This window comes from Microcaecilia unicolor, chromosome 8 (genome assembly GCF_901765095.1).
Source record: "Microcaecilia unicolor chromosome 8, aMicUni1.1, whole genome shotgun sequence".
NCBI classification, from domain to species: Eukaryota; Metazoa; Chordata; class Amphibia; order Gymnophiona; family Siphonopidae; genus Microcaecilia; species Microcaecilia unicolor.
The window spans coordinates 243,799,776-243,821,975 of NC_044038.1; the positions used below are offsets into that span (position 1 = coordinate 243,799,776).

A 22,200-nucleotide genomic window follows, 5' to 3' on the forward strand; every position below is an offset into this window, starting at 1 on the left:
CCAAACATCACCTAAGTAGCCAGTCGGTAGGTATGCTACCAGTATACTTGGGTACATGAAGTGAGTTATTACTAGTAGTAATGTTACCTTGAAAACTGTGTTCCGTTCTTGACATCACATCTGCAAAGAATAACGACAAGGCAGAGGCAACTGAAACAAGTGCCATTAAAATGGCTGCACTGCCTGACCGGGACAATTATGTTTGTCTCATGAAAGGTTTCTCAATGTTGCCAGGGATTGGCTGGCTACTACAGCTTTGTAGTGATACGAAGGATCTGCCTATCAGATCTTTCCTGCTCCTCAGAGGCGACCTGAGCATCATAGCTATGTTAGTTGAATGTTTTAATGCATGCCTATTAAGTGTATCATTAGTATTATGCTAACATTGCATTACAGTAACATAGTAGATGACGGCAGAAAAAGACCTGCACGGTCCACCCAGTCTGCCCAACAAGATAAACTCACATGTGCCATTTTTTGTGTATACCTTACCTTGATTTGTACCTGTCTTTTTCAGGGCACAGACCATGTAAGTCTACCCAGCACTATCCCCACCTCCCAACCACCAGCCCCTCCTCCCACCACCGGTTCTGGCACAGACCGTATAAGTCTGCCCAGCACTATCCCCGCCTCCCAACCACCAGCCCTGCCTCCCACCACCGGTTCTGGCACAGACCGTATAAGTCTGCCCAGCACTATCCCCGCCTCCCAACCACCAGCCCTGCCTCCCACCACCGGTTCTGGCACAGACCGTATAAGTCTGCCCAGCACTATCCCCATCTCCCAACCACCAGCCCTGCCTCCCACCACCGGCTAAGCTTCTGGGGATCCCTTCCTTCTGAGCAGGATTCCTTTATGTTTATCCCACGCATGTCTCTGGTATTTGAATTCCAGTGCTGTTAAATGTGTACCATTTTTTATACTGTTTCACGGTAGTTCTATTAGGTTTCAATTTACTGTTTTCAAGTTTACCTTATTTATTGTATTTATGTTTATTCTTGGTTATTGTACTACTGTTATGCTTTTAACAAAATTAATACGTTTTATGTTAAACTTTACCTAGTGTACACTGCCTTGAGTGAATCTCTTTATAAAGGTGGTTAATAAATCCCAATAAATAAATAAACCTTAATGAATCGGGGATTTTTAAAATTAAAATGAGCCGCTGCATCGCTCTCCTATATTCAATCTGTGCTTTATACAGCATTGCCTTGATCTCAGCAAGTGTCCTGGTTTCTATATTTTTGGTTAAGCAACTGTGCCGCTTACCATTTTCACCATGTTTCTCTCTGTCTGTCTGTTTTCGATGATATCTGTCCATTTGGTTTTCTTTGCTTTTCTCTCTAAGTAACGGTCGGTGAGTGTTCAGCATGTTCACAGATGAAGGCACAGAGTTTCTTCTTTTCACTTGCAACTTCTTGGTTTTATCATCATCAGGGGAACTTCTCAACACTATGTGATGGGATCCATCTAAAAAGATAAGACACAAAACGAGGAAGGCGAACACGGTTATCTATAAATCCTGATAAAAAGGAGTTTAACCTAAAAGTTCAAAATGCTTCTCTAGTGAATTTGCTTACTCTGCTTCCTACTTACAAACCTCACTTGCTCTTTAAAATAGGCAAAACCAGAAAAGAATGTAAACGTTGACCTTTTAGGAGCTATTTTTACATTTCTTATTGTATTTTGGAATCTCTTTTTCTGACAGTAACTCTGACCCAGGTTCCAGATTCAGCCTGGAAGTCTTGTGAGAGAGTGCAGGTGAAAGGGGATCCGGGAAGGCACGAAGAAAGGGGGTACAGGGAGCCTGGGAATCCCAACGGGGCAGATTTCATGTGCACAACACCCACATCCAGAAAGCTGGGCTACCGGAGGCAGAGAGGTTGGCTGGGTTAAGGAAGAAGGGGAGGAACTACCAGTCCCAGAATCCTTCTCTTCCCCACCCGGCTGTGCAAGAGTTAGGGGAGGAGATAGAAGATTGGGAAATGGTCTCTGAGGCAGGTGATGAGGGCCAGCTGGAGAGATTGGGGGCGGGGGAAGTTGGAGAGGAGGATAAAATGGAGATTACTGAAGGGCTAGGGGAGGAACAGATGGAGATTGGAGCCCTGGCTCAAACCCAAAAAGCTGCTGTAAGAGGGTGGCTAGCTGTACCTTGGAGAGACTGGTGGAAGACCGGAGGAGAGAGGCTGAGGCACTGGGGGAAATCTCTACTAAAGAGAAAACAGGTGCAGCCCATGGGAGAGAAAGAGAGCTGGGCACAATTGAAACCCCAGCCTGAACCAGGTGGGAATAAAGCTGTGTAACCGTGCTGTAAGAAGGTGCAAGAAAGACTGTGTAAACTGTTGCATACTAAAAGGTCTGGGCTGCAACCTATCAAGCTATTGGGTTTTTTCCCTCTGATAATGTACTGTTCCCTAAGTGACGTAATCTGAGCTAAAGTTATATGGACCGTTTTTGAACCTGAGTTTGAAGTTATATGGACTGTTTTGAACCTGAATTTGACTGTGTTGAACCTGAATTGTGCTCTGGGCTGCTGGCCTAAACAACCTGGAGTGAAGGGTGTTTTGTTTGATTTGAAGCAAGAAAATAAAAGCTCTTACTTATAAACATTGGGCTTTGAATGTGCCTCTGTGAAAGGAACGGAGGGAGGAGGAAGTCCTGGGAGTTCGCAGGGCCTGGAGCCAAGGCTCAGAGGAGCCAGATTGCTGTGGAGGAAGAGGCAGCTAAGCAGGGTTGAGCCTGGCTGGGTCCTGGATGGGTGACCCAGCTACACTTGTAAGGAACTCTTGTCATAAATCTACTCAAACACTGCGACCTGAGTCTTAATCATGTCAAACATAAACCTGTCACTGAAGCAAATCATTGATTTTTATGGAAATGCTATCGTAAAATTTTGCTGTATTATAGTGGAAAAGTGTTGCAGGCTTTTTATATTTTAATATTTTTCTAAGCACACTATTGCCTCCACATTCATTTCTACTTGTAGAAATAATAATAATAATAAATTTTATTTATAACCCATATTTTCATAAAATTCTCAGGGCCTTGTTTACTAAGGCGAGCTAGCATTTTTAGCATGCGCTAATGCTACAGACACACATATATTCCTATAGGTGTGTCTAGTGTTAGCTTGTGCTAATTTTTAGTGCGCGCTAAAAACAGCACACCAACAGCGCAGTTTAGTAAACAGGGCCCTAAGCGAGGAACAAATCATATCTATAATAATAGAGTAACATCACAAAAAAAAAAATCAATCAGATCACATTATCAAAAACTCACAATATCATTGTAAACAGAACTTCACATAGCAAAATATAACTTACCTTCATTGTTCCAATGGCCCAAAACAATGGAATTGTGCGAACTACTTTGTTTTTTTGCGTTTTTTTTTTTTTTTAACTCTCTTGTACTTTCAGATAAAACAGAATGCAGCATTTTTCCCCATACCCCCCCCCCCCAAAAAAAAAAGGTAAAATTATGTATAATCATACCTGATAATTTTCTTTCCATTAATCATAGCTGATCAATCCATAGACTGGTGGGTTGTGTCCATCTACCAGCAGGTGGAGATAGAGAGCAAACTTTTGCCTCCCTATATGTGGTCATGTGCTGCCGGAAACTCCTCAGTATGTCGATATCAAAGCTCCATCCGCAGGACTCAGCACTTAGAGAATTACACCCACGAAGGGACACTCTGCCCAGCTCACCACCGCCGAAACGGGGGAGGGGAATTAACCCAGCTCATCCCCACACAAGTGGGGGAGGGGAATCCGTCCAGCTCATCCCCGCGGAGCGGGGGAGGGACACCACACCCGCCGATGCGGGGGGGATCTGGCTTATCCTGCAACCGCAACCGCGGGAGGAGCTGACTGACCCTAACACCGCCGAAGCGGGAGGGGTACAAAGCTGCCCTACAGCCGCACGAAGCGGAGGGAGTGCCGGCAGAATTTATGTCTCAATCCAGCCCCGTAAAACGGAGGGGATAGGAATGCAGCAGCTCACTGTAACACAAACTCGTCTCAACTCTTGAAGAATCCAAGTGAAAGAACTTGAACACGAAGTCTTTCTGAAATAACTGAAGACTAAACTGAACCTGAAATGCAACCAGAATAAAAACAGAACAGATATCTGGGAGGGGCTATGGATTGATCAGCTATGATTAATGGAAAGAAAATTATCAGGTATGATTATACATAATTTTACCTTCCATATCATCAAGCTGATCAATCCATAGACTGGTGGGATGTACCGAAGCAGTACTCACCCAGGGCGGGACATTGAAATCCCTGACCTCAACACTGAAGCTCCAAACCGGGCCTCCGCCCGTGCAGCCACAGTCAAACGGTAATGCTTGGAGAATGTATGAGCCGAAGCCCAAGTTGCCGCCTTGCATATCTCTTCCAAGGAGACGGATCCGGCCTCTGCCATCGAGGCCGCCTGAGCTCTCGTGGAGTGAGCCTTCAGCTGGATAGGCGGCACCTTCCCCGCGGCCACATAAGCCGCTGCAATGGCTTCCTTGACCCATCTTGCCACTGTAGGCTTAGCAGCCTGCAGACCCTTACGAGGACCTGCAAACAGGACAAACAGATGATCCGATTTCCGGAAATCATTGGTCACTTCCAAGTATCTGAAGATGACTCGTTTCACATCCAGATATTTAAGAGCAGAGTACTCCTCTGGGTAGTCCTCCCTACGAAAGGAAGGGAGACAGAGCTGCTGATTCACATGGAAGCGAGAAACAATCTTGGGCAGGAAGGAAGGCACTGTGCGAATAGTCACTCCTGCCTCAGTGAACTGCAGAAAAGGCTCTCGACATGAGAGCGCCTGGAGCTCGGAAACTCTTCTGGCTGAAGTGATAGCCACCAAAAAGACTGCTTTCAACGTCAGGTCTTTCAGAGATGCCCTTGACAAGGGTTCAAACGGCGGCTTCTGCAATGCTCTTAGCCCCAGGCTGAGATTCCACGCAGGCACCACTGAGTGCAGAGGAGGGCGCAGGTGATTAACTCCCTTGAGAAAGCACACCACATCTGGCTGCGAAGCCAGGGAAGCACCCTTCAGGCGGCCCCTGAAGCAAGCCAGAGCCGCTACCTGGACTTTAAGGGAACTGAGCGACAGGCCTTTCTCCAGACCTTTTTGCAGGAACGCCAACACTGAAGAAATTGGAGCAGTGTAGAAAGTGAGCCTGCTTCACACCACGCTGCAAAGATACGCCAAACCCTGGCGTAAGCAGTAGAAGTAGAGCGTTTCCTCGCTCTCAGCATAGTGGCGATGACCTTGTCTGAGAAGCCCTTCTTCCTCAGACGCTGCCGATCAATAGCCAGGCCGTAAGACCAAAGGGAGAGGGATCCTCCATCACCACGGGACCCTGATGTAACCGGCCCTGCTCCACTGACAGCCGCAGAGGATCGTCGACTGAGAGCCTGATCAAGTCCGCATACCAGGGACGTCTGGGCCAATCCGGACCCACCAGGATTACCCTGCCGGGATGCTTTGCCACCCGGTCTAGCACCCTGCCCAACATGGGCCAGGGCGGGAACACATAGAGGAGCTCTTGTGTCGGCCACTGTTGGAGAAGAGCATCTACTCCCAGGGATCGAGGGTCCCGTCCTCTGCTGCAAAAGCGCGGCACTTGGCAATTGGCCGATGACGCCATCAGATCTAGGCTCGGCTGGCCCCAGCGCTTCGTGATGTCCAAGAACGCCTGAGCAGATAGTTGCCACTCTCCGGGCTCCAAGGTATGGCGACTGAGAAAGTCCGCCTTGACATTCATGACTCCGGCAATGTGGGCCGCTGAAAGCTGCTCCAGGTTCGCTTCCGCCCACTGGCAAAGACTCATAGCCTCCTTGGCTAGAGGGGCGCTCTGGTACCTCCCTGGCGGTTGATATAGGCCACAGCCGTGGCATTGTCCGACAGGACCCGTACAGGCTACAACACCAGTACCGGGATGAACTCCAATAACACCAACCGAATGGCTCTGAGTTCCAGGAGGTTGATAGACCACTTGCCTCTGCAGGAGACTAGAGCCCCTGCGCTGTCCTTCCCAAGCAGTGGGCTCCCCAGCCCATCAAAGAGGCGTCTGTCGTGACGACAATCCACTCCGGGGTCACCAGAGGCAATCCTGCAGACAACTTGTCTGTCTGCGTCCACCAGCTCAGCGCCTTGCGCACTGCTGGGTCCACGGGAAGGCGCACAGCATAATCCTCCGACATCGGAGTCCAGCGCAGCAGCAGAGATAGCTGTAGTGGTCTCATATGAGCCCTGGCCCAGGGCACTACTTCCATCGTGGCCGTCATAGAGCCCAACAGCTGCACGTAGTCCCAAGCCCGAATAGGAGAGGCTACTAGGAACTAGTCCACCTGAGCCTGAAGCTTGACAATCCGATTGTCTGGCAGGAACACTCTGCCCACTTGGGTGTCGAATCGAACTCCCAGATACTCCAGGGACTGAGTCGGGCGCAGCTGGCTCTTCTTCCAGTTGATGATCCATCCCAGGGAGCTCACAAGAGCAACTACCCGGTCCATAGCTTTGCCGCACTCTGCATAAGAGGGGGCTCGGATCAACCAGTCGTCCAGATAAGGATGGACTTGTACTCCTTCCTTTAGCAGGAAGGCCGCTATGACCCCCATTACTTTGGAAAAGGTCCGCGGAGCAGTAGCCAACCCGAAAGGGAGGGCTCTGAACTGGAAGTGTCGTCTCAGGACTGAAAAACGCAGAAAGCGTTGGAGAGGAGGCCAGATGGGAATATGCAGGTACGCTTCCTTGATGTCCAAGGAAGCCAAGAACTCTCCTGCCTTCACTGCCGCTATAACAGAGCGGAGAGTCTCCATGCGAAAGTGCCTCACTCTCCAGGCCCGATTGACCCCTCTGAGGTCGAGGATAGGCCGGACAGAACCTCCTTTCTTTGGAACCACAAAGTAAATGGAGTAACATCCCTTGCCAATCTGATTTTTTGGCACCGGAACGACCGCACCCAGGCGGATCAGGTTGTCCAAGGTCTGCTGCACTGCCACAGCTTGACCGGAGACTTGCAGGGAGAGAGTACAAACCGTCTCTTAAGGGTTGGCAGAACTCTAGCTTGTAGCCGTCTCTGATGACTTCCAGCACCCACGCGTCTGAAGTTATAGTGGTCCACTCGCCCAGAAACGAGGACAGCCGTCCTCCAATCTGCACTGGGGCGTGGACCAAGGCCCCGTCATTGGGTACGAGACCCTGGGGGAGGACCGGAGGGAGCACCTCCGGGACGGCGGTCTCTGCGAAAGGAATGCTGCTTGGGGGAGAAATTCCTCTTGAAGGAAGAGGGGGCAGAGGAACCCGACTTGCCCGGGCGGTACCGACGGGCTTCCAGCAACCGTCCTCTGGAGGTACCGGGACGAGTACTAGCCCGAACCCTGACCTCTGGTAATTTCTTGCCCTTAGACGTGCCGAGATCGGACACGATTTTGTCCAGCTCGACCCCAAAGAGCAGCTTGCCTTTAAAAGGCAATCTAGCCAGGCGGGATTTAGAGGCGTGGTCAGCAGACCAATGTTTCAGCCAAAGCCACCGCCGCGCAGAGACTGTCTGAGCCATGCCTTTAGCTGAGGCTCTCAAGACATCATACAGCAAGTCTGCCAAATAGGCTAAGCCCGATTCCAGGGCCGGCCAATCAGCCCTCAAGGAAAGATCCGAGGGGGAAGCCCGCTGCACCATAGTCAGGCACGCCCTGGCCACATAGGAGCCGCAAACTGAGGCCTGCAAACTTAAAGCAGCTGCCTCAAAGGACGACCTTAAGGCCGCCTCCAATCTTCTGCCTGGGCGTCCTTTAGGGCCGTGCCACCTTCCACCGGCAACGCCGTTTTCTTAGTCACCGCAGTGATTAAAGAATCCACGGTAGGCCACAGATAGGCCTCACGTTCACTCACAGCCAAAGGATAGAGGCGGGACATAGCCCTAGCCACTTTAAGGCTCGTTTCCGGGACATCCCATTGAGCCGCAATTAAGGTGTGCATGGCATCATGCACGTGGAAGGATCTAGGCGGGCGCTTCGTCCCCAGCATAATGGCAGAGCCAACAGGGGCTGAGGGAGAGACGTCCTCCGGAGAGGAAATCTTCAAAGTGTCCATGGCCTGTAAAAACAGGTTGGGCAAATCCGCTGGGCTAAAAAGCCGCGCTGCAGAGGGGTCATCCGCTCCATCCGAGCGGGGATCTATCTCCTCCAAGGAATCCGCAAAGGACCGTTGGGAGACCTCAGACACGCTGCCCTCATCTACATCGGAGGAGACAAAGTCCTCCAAGGCCTGGAAATCAACCCGAGGGCGTTTACCTCTGGGAACCTCAACCTCTTTATCAGAAGAGGGAGCAGGGGCAGCGTTTTGCATGAGGAAAGCCTGATGCAGCAGCAAAACAAACTCGGGGGAGAAACCCCCCAGACTGTGCACTTCCGCAGCCTGGGCAACAGCCCTAGACGCACTCTCAACCGGCGCTCGCAATAGCGGGGGAGAGACATGCTGCGCATCCAAAATGGCGTCCGGCGCGAAACTCCGCGAAGGAGCCGCGCGGGAAGAACGGCGCTTAACTTTAGCCGCTTGTGCCGTCGCCCAAATTAAGGGCGTTCATGGCATTAATGTCTCCAACCTCAAGGGCGGCCCACGAAGAAGCCGTCCGAGCCGCGTGGCCGGCCAAGATGGCGGAGGCGAGGAGCGGGGGATGGGCGTTTATGGCGGGAAAAAACCGCCACGCCGGAGGAACGACCGGGACATTCATCGGTCACTAAACTGTCACCCATCAAGGGCGAATCAGGTTGTAAAACCCCCGCATCCCCTCTAGAAGCGCTCCAGCGATCCGGGGAGCGACCCTTTGCGCCCTCGCCCTCCGACGCCATATGCCACGAGGAGAAGAATCGGGGAACCCCCTGCCCGCTATAAAAAGGTAAAATTACCTGCTTGCCGCTCCGAGCTGTAACGAACTGGTGTCCCAGTGAGTAGCTGCAATGAACGTTTAAAGAAACGTCGAATTAAACGCCTTTAAAGACGTTTAAAATTTTTTTTTTTTTTTTAAACTGAGCCAGCGGGAGGGGGGAGAAAAGGAGGGACCTGGCACCACCAGGTTTGCACTTGCTCAAAAGAGCCCTCAACCCCAGGCCTCAACAAAACCTAAGGATTAGGCTTGGAGGCCTAGCCAGAGCTGCTGCTGTGTGTGACCACCACCTGCTGAGATAGAGAACATACTGAGGAGTTTCCGGCAGCACATGACCACATATAGGGAGGCAAAAGTTTGCTCTCTATCTCCACCTGCTGGTAGATGGACACAACCCACCAGTCTATGGATTGATCAGCTTGATGATATGGAAAAACACACATACATTTAGCTTAGTTGGTGCAGTTAACAGTTCTGGGCTGGGGGCTTTGTACCAGGGCTTCTTCTAAAAATGCTGTCAACAGCTTACGAAATAAAAGCTAATCGGTAACGTATCTTAATGGATTAGGCTTCATGCGGAAAAAAGTGGGGTATAAATGTTCATAAATAAATAAAATAAATAGGCAGAGAATTCCATATCTTCGTATTTTGATAGGTAAAGCCTGCATTGTGAACAGATTTATAATAAAATGTCTTACAACTTGGGTAATGAAGGATGACAGAGTCCCTAGATGTTGGAAAAGCATTTCGTAAAGGCAGGTTTTGAACGTAGCAAGGTAATAAACCATACAAAATTTGATAATTTATTGGAAGCCAAAGTAATTTAGCCAGGAGAGGAGTTGCCTTGGTATAATGAGGAACTCTACAGACAAGACAGGCGGCAGTATTCTGCGTTGATTAAAGTTTCTTGACTAAAGAGTACTTTAAACCTGAATAAACGGCATTACAGTAGTCAAACTTAGAGAGTACTAGTGCTTGGACCAAAGAATGGAAGATCAAATTCGGAAAGAAAGGTCTCAATCGTGTATTGAAGAGACAAATTATAATTTGACATTGCTGAGTTAGCTGTTAGGTTACATTCTGTAGCTTTAGTAGAAGGAGATACGTTTATTTTTCTTGTTTTAGGAAGCTTCTTCTTTACTTGCTTGTTCTAGAACTGGATTTTGTTTTTGCACATTTCATTGTTCCTGACTTGAAGGTGTTTTTTTTTAAGTGACTGCCTTTATAAAATAGGCATAAAATAAATGCTACTTTTGACATTTCATATCTACAATTGTCTTGAAATTATGTCCCCCATGTCCCCAATAAGCACCATCATTAGACAGATACCTAAATCTTCTACCATACTTACACAAGGACTCAGAGGTGGTCCGTCTCCTCTTTGGACTTTCCCGATTGGTCTTTTCAGAAGCTAAAGAACCTCTTGTCTGGATATTTCTTGTCACTGGCTTCTGTTCTTGTTCCGCTGTTTTGTCCAGTCCATGGAAGTACTTCATATGGTAGAACAGAAGCTTAGCTTTGCGAAAGAATTTTGAACAATCCATGTACTTGCACTTAAACTTGTTTTGGTCTAGGTCCGTTGCTGGTTCTTCTGGTTTAAGTTTATTCAACTTCTTCAATGCATTTGTTACTGTAAGAATAAAGAAAGCATGTGTGTACCAAGATTTCAAACCTCTAAAGTCAACAGCAGCAATAAGCAAAGCTGAACAAAAAACACTGCACGAGAAACAAACAAACAAAAAAAAAAGGGTACAAATTCAATACCATCTTTCCTCTAAAACCTTTTCAAGATAACTATCGGAAGAGAATGCATTCCAACATATTGCAATCTCACAAAACAATCACAGATATAGCATAATCCAAAAATTCACTTCATTTATTCAAATAATCTTGTATATACTTCCAATATCCCAAACACTTTTAGACACTTGATACATCTTCCAAAACACAAATATCACTATAGATCTTGAAGCCCAACACCGCTCCTGAAGGTCAATCTGTGAATATAAAAAAAGCCCTTTGCTGCATCCAAGGGCTGTCATTGCTCACCCTCAGAAAATGAATAGGCACCTTGCATATTATCATCATGTAAAGATCTTAACTGAATAGCAGGGCACAGGTTTCAAGAAGTGCCCCGACAAAGAGAAAGGAACATATGAAACCACCCAACCCTAGACAACGGGGGGGGGGGGGGGGGTCACATTTTCATTGGTTTCTTTAGGGAAAATTCTACTAGAACAAAGGGTGTTGGACTCAAAACCTTTTTTAGCACACAAAATCGTTCCAAGTGTAGCTATTATATATTTACAAAAATGAATCAAACTTCAGGAGAATATTATCCAACAGCTGCAGCACACAAAGACTGGCTCATTTTTCAATCTCCTGTCCCTATCACAGATACACAAGAAGCCAACACCCACCCACCCACCCAAAAGAGGAACATATACATATGCAGTTGGAAAAGGTCCCATGAGCCATGCTCTGCTTGCTTATCTCTACTGTTTCTATAAAGACGTAGCTGACTTATTCAGTTTGCATTACCTAAATGCTCACCTGTCACAGCAGGAACCTCTTGAGGCTGCACTGGGGTCACCGTGATCTTGTTCACTACAGTCTCTTCCTGAGACGGCTCATTCTTAGTGAGTTCTGTGCTCTCAGGGACATCAGCTGACTGTTGTGTTTCCTCCACTGGGCTTGGCTGCATCGATTGCACAGGGCTTTCCAAAGGGGCTTAAAAGAAAAAAATATGGATGTTTAGGATATAACCCCAACAATAAATACATATATACTGTCTTTGATGTACACAAATTATGTTATTTCTGAATGAGGGGAAGACCATCTAGATCTGGGGGCTTGAATTTAACTTGCCTTGAGCCCAGTTGAATAGCCAGAAAGCAGATTTTGGGTGGGCACTAGATGTCCTCTCTACCTGCACCCCACCCTCACTTGAGGCATGCTCCTCCAATCAACTTGAGCTGGCAGGGATCCCCAAGCCCTGCCAAAGTCACCCAGAAACTCCTGTGCACAGCTTGGCAGTCGCTTCCTGAAATGCTGCTGCTGGCCCTCTGCACATACGCAAAAACTGAGCATATGCAGAGTACTACCGTGTTTCCCCGAAAATAAGACCTACCGGGGTTTTGCTGCAAATTTGTATTATAAGGCCTCCCCCGAAAGTAAGACCTACCTGAAGCAGGGCCGCCAAGAGCTGGACAAAGGCCACCGCCCCCCCGTCCCCGAGGTCGCCGGGTGCCCCCCTCCACCGCTCCCGGAACTACCAATACCTGAAACGCCTCCTTTCACCTTCCTTCGCAAGTTCGGAGCAAGCAGCAGCAGGGCAGGCCACTCCTTCCTTCCGTGTTCCGCCCTCGCCTGACGTAACGTAACGTCAGGCGAAGGCGAGGCACAGAAGGAAGGAGAGGTCTGCCCTGCTGCTGCTTGCTCCGAACTTGCGAAGGAAGGTGAAAGGAGGCGTTTCAGGTTGGGAGCGACGGAGGGCGGGTGGAGGGGGGGCCCGGTGACCTCGGTTGGGGGTGGTGACCCCGATGTTTCCTCGAAAAAAAATAAGACTTCCCCTAAAAATAAGACCTAGCGGGTCTTGGGGAGGAAAAATTAATATAAGACAGTGTCTTATATTCGGGGAAACACAGTAGTATTATTTCCTTTAAGGACTATTTGTATAAACAACATCCATGAATACCGGATTATATATTTTGTGACAAAAATCCGCAAATCCCTCCAACAGACCCTAGGAAGACCTATAATGTCCAGCAAGGTTTCATTATTTGAACCCTTACCGCAATTTTTGGATTTCTACCTTAGACCGTATATGGACCAGAAAGTTTCTTATGTTAGAGATTCTGGACATTCGTTACAGATATTGAGACGTTAATTGCCAGCTAACCAGTCACTTTGGTAACTTTATAGACGTAAATGCTTTATACACAAATGTACCCCAACAACAGGCATTAAAAATTGTCAGCAATTGTTGACTGACATAGCAGATCTTGTTATATTAAAAAATTATTTCATGGTTGAACATCAATTTTTCTTGCAGGTCAAGGAGGTTGCGATGGGGCCAAGGTAGCCCCCTCGGTTGCCTGGTTATATATGGCACAATATGAAGAAAAGTTTATCTATAAATCAAAGTTTTATCAACATATTATACAATGGAAACGATACATCGATGATGTATTTCTTATATGGGGAGGAGATGCAGAAGTTTTTCAATATTTGGATGGCTGTGACCATAATATTTCATTTACCAGCCATGTTGGGCAACAGGAAGTTAATTTCTTGGATAGATACAGTGGGTTAATGTAGAATTTGTTACTCAGTCATACTGAAAGGAGACAGACAGAAAAGCTGTCCTTCATTATCGTAGTCACCATCCTGGCAGGTTGAAGGACATCATTCCAGTCGGTCAGTTTCTCCGTATTTGTAGGCTGTGTTCACAACAGGAAACATTTATGTATCAGGCAGCAGAAATGTCCATCAGATTTAAGCAAAGAGCGTATCCTCCCAACGTTAAACATAAAGCATTTAAAAGAGCAAATAACACTCAGCGAGAATGGTTACGTAACTGTCTAGTAGGGAGGATATCAAGAAAATGACTTGTGTATTACCATATACTCAATCTGTTGTTGAGATAAAGAAACTGATCCAGAAATATTGGCCCATCTTATTCACCTATCCTCAATTTCAACAAATACCTAGATCTTCGTATACCAGAGGTAGTAATTTAGGGGAAAGACTGTCTATTCATAGGGAGAAATATATTGGTTATAATGTGAAAACTGGACATTATGAATGTAATTAATGCCTAACTGTTCTGTGAATGAGGAAAAACCTCCTGCAGTGTAAAATCCTTACTATTTGATGAGTCAGCCTCATTTTAAAACTTAAGTGCCGCTAAGAAATACTTAGAAATACTTGTTCTTAAACAAGGCATTTTTCATGTCCTGTACCTTCTTCTGGCTCCACTACGCTGGGAGCAGCATCTTTGACTGCTTCAGTCTCAGGAGAAAACGTAGGACTCAAGAGAGTGTCCTGACTTCCATCAGGTGACAGCTCTGAGGTCGGTTTTATCTGCTCTCTCTCACTATCACCTGCACAGGTATTTGACTCGCTCTCACTTGGAACGTGGCTCTCAGTTTTGGTTTCTTGGTCTGAAGAAAGATGAAGAACACTTGGTTAAAGAAAGATGAAGAACACTTGCTTAAAGAAAGATGAAGAACACTTGCTTAAAGAAAGATGAAGAAGGTAAAATTATGTATAATCATACCTGATAATTTTCTTTCCATTAATCATAGCTGATCAATCCATAGACTGGTGGGTTGTGTCCATCTACCAGCAGGTGGAGATAGAGAGCAAACTTTTGCCTCCCTATATGTGGTCATGTGCTGCCGGAAACTCCTCAGTATGTCGATATCAAAGCTCCATCCGCAGGACTCAGCACTTAGAGAATTACACCCACGAAGGGACACTCTGCCCAGCTCACCACCGCCGAAACGGGGGAGGGGAATTAACCCAGCTCATCCCCACACAAGTGGGGGAGGGGAATCCGTCCAGCTCATCCCCGCGGAGCGGGGGAGGGACACCACACCCGCCGATGCGGGGGGATCTGGCTTATCCTGCAACCGCAACCGCGGGAGGAGCTGACTGACCCTAACACCGCCGAAGCGGGAGGGGTACAAAGCTGCCCTACAGCCGCACGAAGCGGGAGGGAGTGCCGGCAGAATTTATGTCTCAATCCAGCCCCGTAAAACGGAGGGGAGAGGAATGCAGCAGCTCACTGTAACACAAACTCGTCTCAACTCTTGAAGAATCCAAGTGAAAGAAGAACTTGAACACGAAGTCCTCCTGAAGTAACTGAAGGCTAAACTTGAACCTAAATTCAACCAGAATATAAACAGTACAGATATCTGGGAGGGGCTATGGATTGATCAGCTATGATTAATGGAAAGAAAATTATCAGGTATGATTATACATAATTTTACCTTCCATATCATCAAGCTGATCAATCCATAGACTGGTGGGATGTACCGAAGCAGTACTCACCCAGGGCGGGACATAGAAATCCCTGACCTCAACACTGAAGCTCCAAACCGGGCCTCCGCCCGTGCAGCCACAGTCAAACGGTAATGCTTGGAGAATGTATGAGCCGAAGCCCACGTTGCCGCCTTGCATATCTCTTCCAAGGAGACGGATCCGGCCTCTGCCATCGAGGCCGCCTGAGCTCTCGTGGAGTGAGCCTTCAGCTGGATAGGCGGCACCTTCCCCGCGGCCACATAAGCCGCTGCAATGGCTTCCTGGACCCATCTTGCCACTGTAGGCTTAGCAGCCTGCAGACCCTTACGAGGACCTGCAAACAGGACAAACAGATGATCCGATTTCCGGAAATCATTGGTCACTTCCAAGTATCTGATGATGACTCGTCTCACATCCAGATATTCAAGAGCGGAGTACTCCTCTGGGTAGTCCTCCCTACGAAAGGAAGGGAGACAGAGCTGCTGATTCACATGGAAGCGAGAACCAATCTTGGGCAGGAAGGAAGGCACTGTGCGAATAGTCACTCCTGCCTCAGTGCACTGCAGAAAAGGCTCTCGACATGAGAGCGCCTGGAGCTCGGAAACTCTTCTGTCTGAAGTGATAGCCACCAAAAGACTGCTTTCAACGTCAGGTCTTTCAGAGATGCCCTCGACAAGGGTTCCAAAGGCGGCTTCTGCAATGCTCTTAGCACCAGGTTGAGATTCCACGCAGGCACCACTGAGTGCAGAGGAGGGCGCAGGTGATTAACTCCCTTGAGAAAGCGCACCACATCTGGCTGCGAAGCCAGGGAAGCACCCTTCAGGCGGCCCCTGAAGCAAGCCAGAGCCGCTACCTGGACTTTAAGGGAACTGAGCGACAGGCCTTTCTCCAGACCTTCTTGCAGGAACGCCAACACTGAAGAAATTGGAGCAGTGAAGGGAGAAAGTGAGCCTGCTTCACACCATGCTGCAAAGATACGCCAAACCCTGGCGTAAGCAGTAGAAGTAGAGCGCTTCCTCACTCTCAGCATAGTGGCGATGACCTTGTCTGAGAAGCCCTTCTTCCTCAGACGCTGCCGCTCAATAGCCAGGCCGTAAGACCAAAGGGAGAGGGATCCTCCATCACCACGGAACCCTGATGTAACAGGCCCTGCTCCACTGACAGCCGCAGAGGATCGTCGACTGAGAGCCTGAACAAGTCCGCATACCAGGGACGTCTGGGCCAATCCGGACCCACCAGGATTACCCTGCCGGGATGCTTTGCCACCCGGTCTAGCACCCTGCCCAACATGGGCCAGGGCGGGAACACATAGAGGAGCTCTTGTGTCGGCCACTGTTGGAGAAGAGCATCTACTCCCAGGGATCGAGGGTCCCGTCCTCTGCTGAAAAAGCGCGGCACTTGGCCATTGGCCGATGACGCCATCAGATCTAGGCTCGGCTGGCCCCAGCGCTTCGTGATGTCCAAGAACGCCTGAGCAGATAGTTGCCACTCTCCGGGCTCCAAGGTATGGCGACTGAGAAAGTCCGCCTTGACATTCATGACTCCGGCAATGTGGGCCGCTGAAAGCTGCTCCAGGTTCGCTTCCGCCCACTGGCAAAGACTCATAGCCTCCTTGGCTAGAGGGGCGCTCTGGTACCTCCCTGGCGGTTGATATAGGCCACAGCCGTGGCATTGTCCGACAGGACCCGTACAGGCTTCAACACGAGTACCGGGATGAACTCCAATAACACCAAGCGAATGGCTCTGAGTTCCAGGAGGTTGATAGACCACTTGCCTCTGCAGGAGACTAGAGCCCCTGCGCTGTCCTTCCCAAGCAGTGGGCTCCCCAGCCCATCAAATAGGCGTCTGTCGTGACGACAATCCACTCCGGGGTCACCAGAGGCAATCCTGCAGACAACTTGTCTGTCTGCGTCCACCAGCTCAGCGCCTTGCGCACTGCTGGGTCCACGGGAAGGCGCACAGCATAATCCTCCGACATCGGAGTCCAGCGCAGCAGCAGAGATAGCTGTAGTGGTCTCATATGAGCCCTGGCCCAGGGCACTACTTCCATCGTGGCCGTCATAGAGCCCAACAGCTGCACGTAGTCCCAAGCCCGAATAGGAGAGGCTACTAGGAACTAGTCCACCTGAGCCTGAAGCTTGACAATCCGATTGTCTGGCAGGAACACTCTGCCCACTTGGGTGTCGAATCGAACTCCCAGATACACCAGGGACTGAGTCGGGCGCAGCTGGCTCTTCTTCCAGTTGATGATCCATCCCAGGGAGCTCAAAAGAGCAACTACCCGGTCCATAGCTTTGCCGCACTCTGCATAAGAGGGGGCTCGGATCAACCAGTCGTCCAGATAAGGATGGACTTGTACTCCTTCCTTTAGCAGGAAGGCCGCTATGACCCCCATTACTTTGGAAAAGGTCCGCGGAGCAGTAGCCAACCCGAAAGGGAGGGCTCTGAACTGGAAGTGTCGTCTCAGGACTGTAAAACGCAGAAAGCGTTGGAGAGGAGGCCAGATGGGAATATGCAGGTACGCTTCCTTGATGTCCAAGGAAGCCAAGAACTCTCCTGCCTTCACTGCCGCTATAACAGAGCGGAGAGTCTCCATGCGAAAGTGCCTCACTTTCCAGGCCCGATTGACCCCTTTGAGGTCGAGGATAGACCGGACAGAACCTCCTTTCTTTGGAACCACAAAGTAAATGGAGTAACGTCCCTTGCCAATCTGATTTTTTGGCACCGGAACGACCGCACCCAGGCGGATCAGGTTGTCCAAGGTCTGCTGCACTACCACAGCTTGACCGGAGACTTGCAGGGAGAGAGTACAAACCCGTCTCTTAAGGGTTGGCAGAACTCTAGCTTGTAGCCGTCTCTGATGACTTCCAGCACCCACGCATCTGAAGTTATAGTGGTCCACTCGCCCAGAAACGAGGACAGCCGTCCTCCAATCTGCACTGGGGCGTGGACCAAGGCCCCGTCATTGGGTACGAGACCCTGGGGGAGGACCGGAGGGAGCACCTCCGGGACGGCGGTCTCTGCGAAAGGAATGCTGCTTGGGGGAGAAATTCCTCTTGAAGGAAGAGGGGGCAGAGGAACCCGACTTGCCCGGGCGGTATGGAGGTATCGGGACGAGTACTAACCCGAGCCCTGACCTCTGGTAATTTCTTGCTCTTACACGTGCCGAGATCGGTCACGATTTTGTCCAGCTCGACCCCAAAGAGCAGCTTGCCTTTAAAAGGCAATCTAGCCAGGCGGGATTTAGAGGCGTGGTCAGCAGACCAATGTTTCAGCCAAAGCCACCGCCGCGCAGAGACTGTCTGAGCCATGCCTTTAGCTGAGGCTCTCCAGACATCATACAGCAAGTCTGCCAAATAGGCTAAGCCCGATTCCAGGGCCGGCCAATCAGCCCTCAAGGAATGATCCGAGGGGGAAGCCCGCTGCACCATAGTCCGGCACGCCCTGGCCACATAGGAGCCGCAAACTGAGGCCTGCAAACTTAAAGCAGCTGCCTCCAAGGACGACCTTAAGGCCGCCTCCAATCTTCTGTCTTGGGCGTCCTTTAGGGCCGTGCCACCTTCCACCGGCAACGCCGTTTTCTTAGTCACCGCAGTGATTAAAGAATCCACGGTAGGCCACAGATAGGCCTCACGTTCACTCACAGCCAAAGGATAGAGGCGGGACATAGCCCTAGCCACTTTAAGGCTCGTTTCCGGGACATCCCATTGAGCCGCAATTAAGGTGTGCATGGCATCATGCACGTGGAAGGTTCTAGGCGGGCGCTTCGTCCCCAGCATAATGGCAGAGCCAACAGGGGCTGAGGGAGAGACGTCCTCCGGAGAGGAAATCTTCAAAGTGTCCATGGCCTGTAACAACAGGTTGGGCAAATCCTCTGGGCTAAAAAGCCGCGCTGCAGAGGGGTCATCCGCTCCATCCGAGCGGGGATCTATCTCCTCCAAGGAATCCGCAAAGGATCGTTGGGAGACCTCAGACACGCTGCCCTCATCTACATCGGAGGAGACAAAAGTCCTCCAAGGCCTGGAAATCAACCCGAGGGCGTTAACCTCTGGGAACCTCAACCTCTTTATCAGAAGAGGGAGCAGGGGCAGCGTTTTGCATGAGGAAAGCCTGATGCAGCAGCAAAACAAACTCGGGGGAGAAACCCCCCAGACTGTGCACTTCCGCAGCCTGGGCAACAGCCCTAGAAGCACTCTCAACCGGCGCTCGAATAGCGGGGAAGAGACATGCTGCGCATCCAAAATGGCGTCCGGCGCGAAACTCCGTGAAGGAGCCGCGCGGGAAGAACGGCGCTTAACTTTAGCCGCTTTTGTGCCGTCGCCCAAATTAAGGGCGTTCATGGCATTAATGTCTCCAACCTCAAGGGCGGCCCCGAAGAAGCTGTCCGAGCCGCGTGGCCGGCCAAGATGGCGGAGGCGAGGAGCGGGGGATGGGCGTTTATGGCGGGAAAAAACCGCCACGCCGGAGGAACGACCGGGACATTCATCGGTCACTAAACTATCACCCATCAAGGGCGAATCAGGTTGTAAAACCCCCGCATCCCCTCTAGAAGCGCTCCAGCGATCCGGGGAGCGACCCTTTGCGCCCTCGCCCTCCGACGCCATTGCCACGAGGAGAAGAATCGGGGAACCCCCTGCCCGCTATAAAAAGGTAAAATTACCTGCTTGCCGCTCCGAGCTGTAACGAACTGGTGTCCCAGTGAGTAGCTGCAATGAACGTTTAAAGAAACGTCGAATTAAACGCCTTTAAAGACGTTTAAAAATATATATATATTTTTTTTTAAACGGAGCCAGCGGGAGGGGGGAGAAAAGGAGGGACCTGGCACCACCAGGTTTGCACTTGCTCAAAAGAGCCCTCAACCCCAGGCCTCAACAAAACCTAAGGATTAGGCTTGGAGGCCTAGCCAGAGCTGCTGCTGTGTGTGACCACCACCTGCTGAGATAGAGAACATACTGAGGAGTTTCCGGCAGCACATGACCACATATAGGGAGGCAAAAGTTTGCTCTCTATCTCCACCTGCTGGTAGATGGACACAACCCACCAGTCTATGGATTGATCAGCTTGATGATATGGAACACTTGGTTAAAAATTAAACATGGCAGCACTCACTAAATATGCTGCTACAACAGCAGCTTGCATGGTCTTTTCCTGTGAAAGAGTGAAGAAAGAAAGTGAATCAATTGTTTAAACATCCCCAAAAGGCAAAGTCAAGAGCTGAAACTGAGTAGCAGAAACATTTGTGAGTAGATCATTATACACCGGAATTAAAATGGCTCACAGAGCAGCTGTAAGATGCCATAATACCTCTCAGAATATCTGAAACACCTGAATTCGTCCACGAATTAACATAGTGGTCAATATTCAATTGGCGGCAATCAGCGTTTAGTTTATTTTTAAAATTTTTAATGGTGACCACTGCAAGCAGAATTAGGCAGGTACTGTCCCTGAATATCTGGGCTCTGGCCAGCCTCTGCCCAAAGGTAAAGTGTAAGTGGCAGGTGTGATAGTTAGCTTTTTACCCAGTAAACTAACCAAGTACCAGACTGAACATCAGGTTTTGTCTAGATGCATCTCGTGATCTCCTTCCCCTCTCCCAAATACGATCGAACGCCCTTCCCAAAGTAGTCCCTTGAACAAGAAGCCCATGCAAGGACTCCCTCCCAGTAGCCCCCCTCCCCCCAGGCCTATCTTAAGGTCCCTGGTGGCTGGTGGTCCAGTGGGTCACCGAGGCAGGAGCTAATCCCACTCGCCTTCCCAAATCACTACATCAAGCTCCAGCTATGGCCGTCTTCAAATCTAGGCTGAAAGCCCACCTTTTTTAGGCTGCTTTTAACTCTTAACTCCTATTCATCTGTTCAGTACCCTTGTATGGTTTATCTTTCCCACTTTATTAATTCCCTTATCCCTTATTTGTCCTGTTTGTCTGTCCTAATTACATTGTGAGCTCTGTCAAGCAGGGATTGTCTCTTACATGTTTAGTGTACAGCACTGCGTACTTATAGTAGAGCTATAGAAATGATAAGTAGTAGTAGTAGTCTTTGGGATTCCGGAATCTTACTACTCTTTGGGATTCTGCACAGAATCTTGCTCTCTTTGTCCTAATCCCTTATTTGTCCTGTTTGTCTGTCCTTATTAAACTGTAAGCTCTGTCGAGCAGGGACTGTCTCTTCATTTCCAGTGTACAGCGCTGCGTACGTCTAGTAACGCTATAGAAATGATTAGTAGCAGTAGTCTTTGGGATTCTGGAATCTTGCTACTCTTTGGGATTCTGCATGGAATCTTGCTATTCTTTGGGATTCCGGAATCTTGTTACTCTTTGTCCTTATCCCTTATTTGTCCTCTTTGACTGTTCTAATTAGATTGTCAGCTCTGTTGAGCACGTACTTGTCTCTTACATGTTTAGTGTACAGCGCTGTGTACATCTAGTAGCGCTATAGAAATGATAAGCAGTAGTAGTCTATTTATTTATTGGCGTTCTTTTCTATTTTCCATGTTTTTAATGTTTCTAAATCGCTTTAGAAGACGATTCATCAAGGTTAAACAAACATACCCAGGTGTTATGCAGGTGCCACCCAATATTCTGTATTGGCACCCACATAGCTATATGACCAAAGTTAGGACCTGAGATCAGACTGGTCCATCTGGTTGCTCAGCTATGTGGACATAACAGAATTACCAACGTCTGCTTAACTCCTACAACGCAACGCCTCGCCTCTACTGCCCGGTTAGTGCCGATATTCAGCAGAACTACCCGGATGGGTGCTGTTAACTATCATCAGACAAATCAGCGGGGTTTAACTGGGCAAGTAAACCCTTTTGAACATTGGGCCCTTAGTCTCTTGGTGATGAATTTAAAGATCTTTCTGGCCCACGTTTAGACTGCCTCAGAAACAGAATATGAATATCCAGCTACATAAATATTACGAAAGGAATTTTCTTTTACAGTCAAGTGAGTAGCTTTAAAACAAACAAAAAAAAAAAATACTTATTCCTAATACTGACAATTTGAATTCAGCTTGAGTTTATTTTTAATTTTAGATTTAGGACTCGTCTTTTCAGTGGTAATTGAAAGCAAGTTATTATCCCTAGTTTCCAAAGTATTCTCCAAGCCCACAAACAGCACGTTTCAAATACACAGTAAAATACTGACTCAAGGGTTTCTCAAGGCGCAACCGTTTTGAATGGACATCTGTTCCAATGGATATCTTCCGTCTTCTTAATTCTAGTGTTATCGGCTGCAAAGTTTGAGATGCTGGATCTAAAGAGACAAAAAGTAGTGG

The 22,200-nt window shown here is 48.9% G+C and overlaps 1 protein-coding gene across 5 annotated transcripts in view; it reads right to left on the reverse strand.

Annotated features, from left to right (window-relative positions):
• PHF20 (PHD finger protein 20) overlaps positions 1–22,200 on the reverse strand; it is an 88,418-nt gene that overhangs the window by 29,930 nt on the left and 36,288 nt on the right. For all 5 annotated transcript variants that reach the window (XM_030211562.1, XM_030211561.1, XM_030211564.1 and 2 more), the window contains 5 exons: positions 22,071–22,178; positions 13,858–14,058; positions 11,447–11,623; positions 10,245–10,523; positions 1,270–1,470 (listed from right to left, as the gene is read on the reverse strand). In XM_030211562.1, the coding sequence (XP_030067422.1) occupies positions 1,270–1,470; positions 10,245–10,523; positions 11,447–11,623; positions 13,858–14,058; positions 22,071–22,178 (966 nt within the window). The remainder of the gene's footprint in view (positions 1–1,269; positions 1,471–10,244; positions 10,524–11,446; positions 11,624–13,857; positions 14,059–22,070; positions 22,179–22,200) is intronic.